The sequence below is a fragment of the Myotis lucifugus genome, unplaced genomic scaffold (genome assembly GCF_000147115.1).
Source record: "Myotis lucifugus unplaced genomic scaffold, Myoluc2.0 scaffold_19, whole genome shotgun sequence".
In the NCBI taxonomy this organism is placed as follows: domain Eukaryota; kingdom Metazoa; phylum Chordata; class Mammalia; order Chiroptera; family Vespertilionidae; genus Myotis; species Myotis lucifugus.
The window spans coordinates 6,810,545-6,818,078 of record NW_005871067.1 but is presented as its reverse complement, the minus strand read 5'-3'; the positions used below and the strand labels follow the sequence as shown (position 1 = coordinate 6,818,078).

The following is a 7,534-nucleotide window of genomic DNA, read 5'->3' as shown; positions in this document are numbered from 1 at the left end:
CAGCTCTGACCTGGGCCAGGGGGTGGGCACACACTGTGCGACAGCTCTGTCTGTGCTGGGGATGGAGTGTGCACTGGGTTGTGGCTCTGTCTATGCCAGGGGCAAAGCACAAGCTAGGTGAGGGCTCTGTCTTGGTGGGGGTGTAGTGCACACTGGGCTGCAGCTCTGTACTGGGACCAGGGTTGAAGCAGGATATGGGGTACCTGTGGCTTGCACTCACGGCTCAGGACCAAAAGTGTGGGATCCTGGGACACTGTGTTTGGGCTCCAGTGAGAGGACGCAGCTTCAGATGTCTCTCTGGTATGCACTTATTGTGGACATCTGGAACCCATCATGCTGCTCACTGTCAGGTCATGGTGGTGGTTCCACATGGGTTATGGCTAGCCACCAGCTCCCTACACAAGTCTGGGGGTGGTGTCCAAGGTTGGTCTGGATATTGGTGTACTCCTGTCCTTTGTTGCTCCTCTCTACATGATGGTATATGTTTCATGCTGGGCTGGGAGTGCCTGTGGTGGTAGCATGGATCCCTGTCTAGGAGAGCATGATCTGCCAGTCCACAGGACTCCTGAGATATCTATCTGTCCCTGACTTACCCACACACACACCACACATGTCCACACATGCCCCTCTCACTACTTTACTCTGTCACACTCTCTCCCTCCCTGCCATCTGTTAGCAGCCATGTTCTCTCTTCCATTACTTCTTTATTATGTATAAAAAAGGGCCTTTCTCCAATAGATTGTCAATGCTACTGTAAGAGTGTTATGGGTTAAAGTGTGTCTCCCCCAATAAATAAATTCATTATTTTAAATTCTTAACCATCAGGACCTCAGAATGTGACCATATTTGAAGATGGGGTGTTTACAGAGGTGATTAAGTTAAAATGAGATCAGTAGGGTGGGTTTAACCCAATATGGCTTGAGTCCTCATATGAATAGGGCATTTGGACATAGCAATGTAAAAGGAGAAGACTATATGAAGAAACAGAAGATGGTTATCTATGAACCAAGGAGAGAGGTTTAGAAGATGTTCTCCTTCACAACCCTCAGAGGGAACCAACACTCTGACACACATGCTCCTAGATCTCATACTTTAAGTCTCCAGACTGTAGAAAATATACTCAAGTTGTTTAAGCCACTGCATCTGCAGTACTTTGCTATGGCAACCCTAGGAAACCATAGGAGATTTTTGTTTAATTCCTGTGTCCCCATAATAGTAAAAAAGAAATAAACAACAACAACAAAGAAGAAACAAGTGAAAAAATAAGAAAGTTGGGGAGTAAATCAATGAAATAGGTGATTAAATTCCAATAAGTGTTTATTATACCAGCTAAACAGGTCATATTTATACTAGATGATGAATAATAAAAAAGAAGGTAAAAATAAGAAAGCCTCTGTGTCATGATGGTGTGTTGTGAACTGAGGGCACAAATGACTGTAAAACTCCCAGTACCAAGGTCTCCAGATGAGCTGTCCCAAACAGGCTGGAGGGTCTTCCTATTGAGTTCTCTACTATTGTAAGTCTCAAAATAAGACTATTTCTTGTGTTCATAATGACATGGAAAATTGTTCACAGGACAATATAAGTGCAAATCCCAGTATGTAAGCATTCATGCAAACGACTAAAGAAAAAAGTTGCTTTCTTTCATGGTAAGTTTAGGGTAGTGTCCCCAAGTTTTCTACAATCAGCATGAATTTATCTTAGAATAAGAAAATATTCACAAAATTTATTTTTAAAATAACCACATAAAATTCACAGAAATCCTGTAAAATTAGGGTGCATAAACAGATTAGAACTGAGCTTCCTGCAAAAAGTTAATGGGAGGTCATGTGGTAAATAAATAACTTATTTGAACTGAAATATTCATAGTTTGACAAATCATTATCATTAAAGAAAATACAAGTCTTAGGACATCCAACATATTGAACACATTGGTAGCAGTGTATTGAACATTTTTACCTATCTGAAAAGTATTTAAATTTATGAACTCAGTACTGAGGGAAAAGTGATACATTTGCTACTTGAGAACATTTACTATTTACAAAAGAAAATTTCCTATTTCTGTGAGAAAAATAGGTATGTATGTTTTAACCAACTCCATGAAACTAGCTTTTCTTTAATATCATCTATTGAGTTGAGAAGAAATATTCTTATTGAATTGTCCAAAGAGTCAATTGGCTAAATACTCAATGGTGAAGAAATGAATCACACAGAACTATATTTTGTTTCTGAATATCTAAGAAATACCTGGCATCATTCAGATACAAAGTGCTTGATTTCCTTACACTATAAATTTATCAGTAGAATAAAAAAGTATAATGGTAACTGTACAAAGGTGAGTCAATCTAATAAGACCAAAGGACACAGTGAGTAAATAAAACTCAGTTGAGAAGGATTTGACCCATTGATATTCAAATACCTTCTATATGTGAATGACATGTTCTTCAAACATTAGAAATGCTTTATAAGCAAGGTTTTGTCACCACTCTCTATTTTCCTGAAGAAACTAAATTTATGAGATTCTATGATACCAAACATAATGGAAGTTTAATAAATCGTCATGAGTTAAATATATGAAGAAAACCAAAGTGGAAAATAAACATTTTATTTTCACATGAATTTACTTTTGTTACCTTTTTAGTACATATCAATTATCACAAAATGTCCTATCCCCCTTACACACACACTCTATCCTCCTTAACAGGCTCTATGTTTTTCCAAAGCACTAAATATACAGTCATCCCTCAGTCCATGGGGAATTGGTTCCAGGATGACCCACAGATACCATAATCCTTGGATACTAAAGTTTTTCATATAAAATGGCATAGGACAACTCCTCATGGCGGCAGAGGCTGTTGGGGTGCAGTGGGGCTGTGACTGAGCTGATGCCTGGCCGACGTTCGCCGAGCCCTGGCCTGGCCTCCTAGTGTCCACCGGGCTCTGCACCCCTGATGCTGCTTGGGTGCTGACCCCGCCCGGCCCGGACAATGGTGAAGTATTTCCTGGGCCACAGCGTGCTCCGGAGTTCCTGGGACCGTTTGCTGCCTTCTGGCAGCGGTACCTGAATCCCTATAGCAAACATGTCTTGACGGAAGACATAGTGCACTTGGAGGTGACCCCTGACTAGGAGCTCCGGTCCCAGAGACTCCTGACCAAGACCAACAGGATGCCCCGCTGGGCTTAGTGACTATTTCCTGCCAATGTTGTTCACTCAGTGTACAGCCTGGAGGATTCTATTGTGGACCCACAGAACCAGACCATGACCACCTTCACTTGGAACATCAACCACATCTGGCTGATGGTGTTGGAGGAACAATGTGTTCACTGTGTAAACTCTGATAACAGCGGCTGGACCAAAATCCACCCGGAAGTTTGGGTCTCCTCTAGCTTATTTGTTGTCTCCAGAGCTGTCCAGGAATTTGGTCTCACCCGATTGAAAAGCAATGCGACCAAGTCATTGAAGGGTTTTGAATACATCTTGGCCAAGCTGCAAGGTGAGGCCCCTTCCAAAACCCTTGTTGAGACAGCTAAGGAAGCCAAGGAGAAGGCAAAGGAGATGGCACTGGCAGCTACAGAGAAGGCCAAGGACCTTGACAGCAAGGCAGCCACCAAGAAGCAGCAGCAGCAGCAGCAGCAGCAGCAGTTTGTGTAGCCAGCCCAGACCCTGGTGTGGCAGCACATACACCACCTGCTGCACTCCCTCTGCCCTCCCCCCTGTATTTTATTATTAAAAGTCAACTTCCAGCCTGATCTACTCTCTGGGTAGTGGGTTGGAGGTGGTATCTGTTTGGCATCTACAGTGCATCAGACCTGTTATCCGTGTCTGAGCCAGGCCTGCTTCTTCCTGCATTGGATAGCTGAGGAGAGATTTGCCCAGGGTCACCGACAGCATTCAGGCAAAGTGGTCATGAACACTAGACTGTAAGCTCCATGAGGACAGGGACCTTTGTTTTGTTCTCTGCTGTGTCCCAAGTATTCACAACAATATTTAGCTCATACTAGATACTCAATAAATATTTGTTGAATTAAAAATAATAAATAAAATAAAATAATAAAATGGCATAGTGTTTGCATATAACCTACACACATCCTCCCTTATAATTTAAATAATCTCTGTGTTACTTATAATACCTCATCCGGTGTAAATGCTATGTAAATAGTTGTTATGCTATATTGTTTAGAGCAGTGGTTCTCAACCTTCCTAATACCGTGACCCTTTAATACAGTTCCTCATGTTGTGGTGAACCCCAACCATAAAATTATTTCCGTTGCTATTTCATAACTGTAATTTTGCTACTGTTATGAATCGTAATGTAAATATCTGATATGCAGGATGTATTTTCGTTACAAATTGAACATAATTAAAGCATAGTGATTAATCACAAAAACAATATGTAATTATATATGTGTTTTCCGATGGTCTTAGGCAACCCCTTTGAAAGGGTCATTCGACCCCAAAGGGGTCGCGACCCACAGGTTGAGAACCACTGGTTTAGAGAATAATGGCAAAAAAAGGTCTGTATGTGTTCAGTACAGATACAACCAATGTAGGCCTAACTACACTATACATATAACAGCAACAATGTAACATTTAAAAAATATCTTTAATTCATGGTTGATTGTGATTGGTTGGATCTGAAATTTGGAACCTGTGATACAGAAGGCTGAGTGTGTATTTACTTGAGTATTTATTAATTGTCTTCTCCCACTAGAATACAAGTTCTATGAGACAAAAACTAGAATAATGATATATGTAATTATTGAGAAAAGTTTCTCAATTAAATATGTTCTGGGGGCATCACATTTAGATATTGTACCTAACTTCAGTTAAAGCAAGGAACTGAACAAAACTGTTTTGGAATTCTCAGATTTGACAAGTACAATTTAAAGGTTAAAATTTCAATTTTATTTTTTTATTTTTTTTTATTTTTATTTTTTGCAAGAGTCCATTTATAAAAACAACCCTGTGCACCCCTGCTGGTGGTTCAATGGTTAGCGTGCCTGCCCTCGGATGGAAGAGTCCCAGGTTCGGTTCCCGGTCAAGGGCAGGCACCTGGGTTACAGGCTCACCTTGCAGCCCGGGTCGGGGGGCGTGTGGGGGTCGGGGGGCGTGTGGGAGGCAACCAGCCGCCGTTTCTCTCTGTCACTGCCCCTCCCTCCCACTCTCTGAAAATCAATGGAAAGAATATCCCGGGGAGGATTAACCACAACAGAAAAGCCGCGTGCAGTTCTGACTCAGTGTTCGCTCCCCATGGCGCCTCTCCCCAGCCTGATGCAGGTGGGGGCGTCCGCGCAGGCCCTGTGTGGGGGCCCTGCCCTCAGAGTTGGGGGAGGCCCGGCCGACCCTGCCGGGACATCGGCAGCCTGGACCTGAGGCCAGGGACCGGAAGGCCCTGCTGTGGGGCCGAAGGACAGCACCGGCCGCAGGCTGGACACGGAGCCGATGTTGGGCGGCGCTGGCGGGGCAGGCCGGGCCCTCTGTCCATCCTCTGCCCCCGGTCCCGCGGCTGCGGGCGCGGTTACTGGGCGGGCTGTGCGGCCGGCTCCGGGGCGGCCCCGTTCTCCTGGTGGGGCTTGGACAGGCGCAGGAAGGCGGAGTGCATGGCGCGGTGGCAGGTGTCCATGAGCTCGGGGATGTCGTCCGCCGTGAGCCCGCTGGTGGGGATGGCGTCCAGGACCTCCACCTTGATGGTGCCTGAGGTGAAGAGCTTCGTCCTGGGGTTGTAGAAGGAGGAGAAGCTGGAGTACACCACGGGCACGATGGGCACCTGTGCCTGGACCGCCAGGTAGAAGGCGCCTTTCTTAAAGGGCAGCAGGTCCCCGTTGTCGTTCCGCGTGCCCTCGGGGTAAATCCACACTTTGAGGTTCTCGCGGTTCATGAGCTCGCCCACGTCGGCCATCACGCTCATGGCGGTGCTGGAGCGCTGCCGGTTGATGAAGAAGACGCCCCCCAGGTACATGATCAAGCCCACCGGGCCGTGAACAGCAGCTCCCGCTTGGCGATCTGCACGCAGTGCGGGGGCAGGATCTCCATGAGGCCCATCATGTCCAGGATGCTCTGGTGGTTGGACACGATGACGCAGGGCCGGTCCACCCACAGCCGCTGGCGACCCTTCACGTCGAAGCGGAGGCCGTACAGGTACTTGAAGGACCGGACGAACCAGCTGATGATGCTCATGTTCTCCACCGTCCGGCCGCCGTGGCGCAGCAGACAGACGACGGCGGCCACGGCGGAGACGCTGAAGCAGAGCGCGCAGTACAGGCTGATCTTGGCGTAGAAGCGGGCCGCTCGGCTCAGCTGCACGAGCAGCAGCAGCGCCGCCGTCAGCCACGGCCAGAGCTCCATGGCGGGCGCTCCCGGCGCCCTTGGGGCCCGACGGCCTGGCCTCCGGCTCCCCGCCCCGGGCTCCCGCCCCGGCCTCCCGCCTCGGGGCTCCCGCCTGAGCTGCGGCCGCGGGGCGCGAAGCCGACTCCCAGCTGCCGGCGGCTGGCCAAAATTTTCAATTTTAAAGAGGGTTCTTAAATTTTATTGAAAACACATTTGTACTTAAACATTTTAAATTGCATGTTGTTTTAATACAATAAAAAATCTCCGGATGATACTGTTAAATCTGTTGCTTCTTTAACAAAAAATTAGGTTTTGAAATGGGAATATAGACAGAAACTTTCAGGTTCCTCTGAAAAGACCTTTCTGAGAGGTTCTATAATTCAGGTGTTTGCAGGTCCCCAGGGCAGGAGGCCAGCAAGAACCTCCATGAGTTTCTGAAAGCCTTTCACAATACTCCTTGGAAAACATGACACCACACCTCTGGCTTTAGCGTCCAAAATGTTCTTTTCTTTCCTTGAAATCAGCCTTGGGGAGCTCCCTTTTATTTTAATTATTTTTTGAGAGACTTTCTTTTTTAAATTGACTAATTAAGTTAAAGGCCACTGTACATAGTCCTGGACATACTTACCTTTTAAAAACAGCATTTTGGCCTTCAAGAGTTCCAAAGAATGATCTCCTCCACTACAAGTGCCAGTGGCACCTGACCTGATTCAGACATATGCATAGATACTTCTGAGTCTAAAATGGGAGAAGGAGCTACAAAGGCAAAGTCATCCGGTTCTTCCCATCTCCCAACTTTTTCATTTCCAGTGGACACCGTAGGGACTTGATGCTGACTTGTAAACACAGCAAAGCACCTTTGACCATAAGTTGAAAGTATTGGTTGCTCATCCATACCAGTGATTCTCCTTTGCCTATAAAAACAATGGCCCAAAAGCATTTATATGAAGTTGTAGGTCGACATGATGTGAGTCAGGCTCAAAGGGAAAGGCAGACTACTACAATTTTTAAAATTCAGCACTTCACACCCAGCTGAAAAATTTTAAACTCAGCAAATAGGTAAGAGTGCTGTGGTATTTATTAATGACTAGGGGCCCAGTGCACGAATTTGTGCACCTTGAAAGGAACTGTGGGCTGTGAGGCTGTGGTGGACACAGGGGCAGGTCTTAGCCCATCCTCTGTGCCCCCGACCAGCCCCTCCCACCG

At 46.2% G+C, this 7,534-nt stretch overlaps 1 protein-coding gene and 1 pseudogene across 1 annotated transcript; one reads left to right on the top strand and one right to left on the bottom strand.

Annotated features, from left to right (window-relative positions):
* Window positions 1-2,987: 2,987 nt before the first annotated feature.
* Window positions 2,988-3,652, top strand: LOC102417986 (annotated as a pseudogene).
* Window positions 3,653-4,932: 1,280 nt separating this feature from the next.
* Window positions 4,933-6,470, bottom strand: LOC102417672 (1-acyl-sn-glycerol-3-phosphate acyltransferase beta-like). Its single transcript, XM_014452926.2, is given in 2 exon segments — window positions 4,933-5,980; window positions 5,983-6,470. Coding segments are annotated over 2 exon segments (825 nt in total). The 5' UTR covers window positions 6,347-6,470; the 3' UTR covers window positions 4,933-5,519.
* Window positions 6,471-7,534: the final 1,064 nt, after the last annotated feature.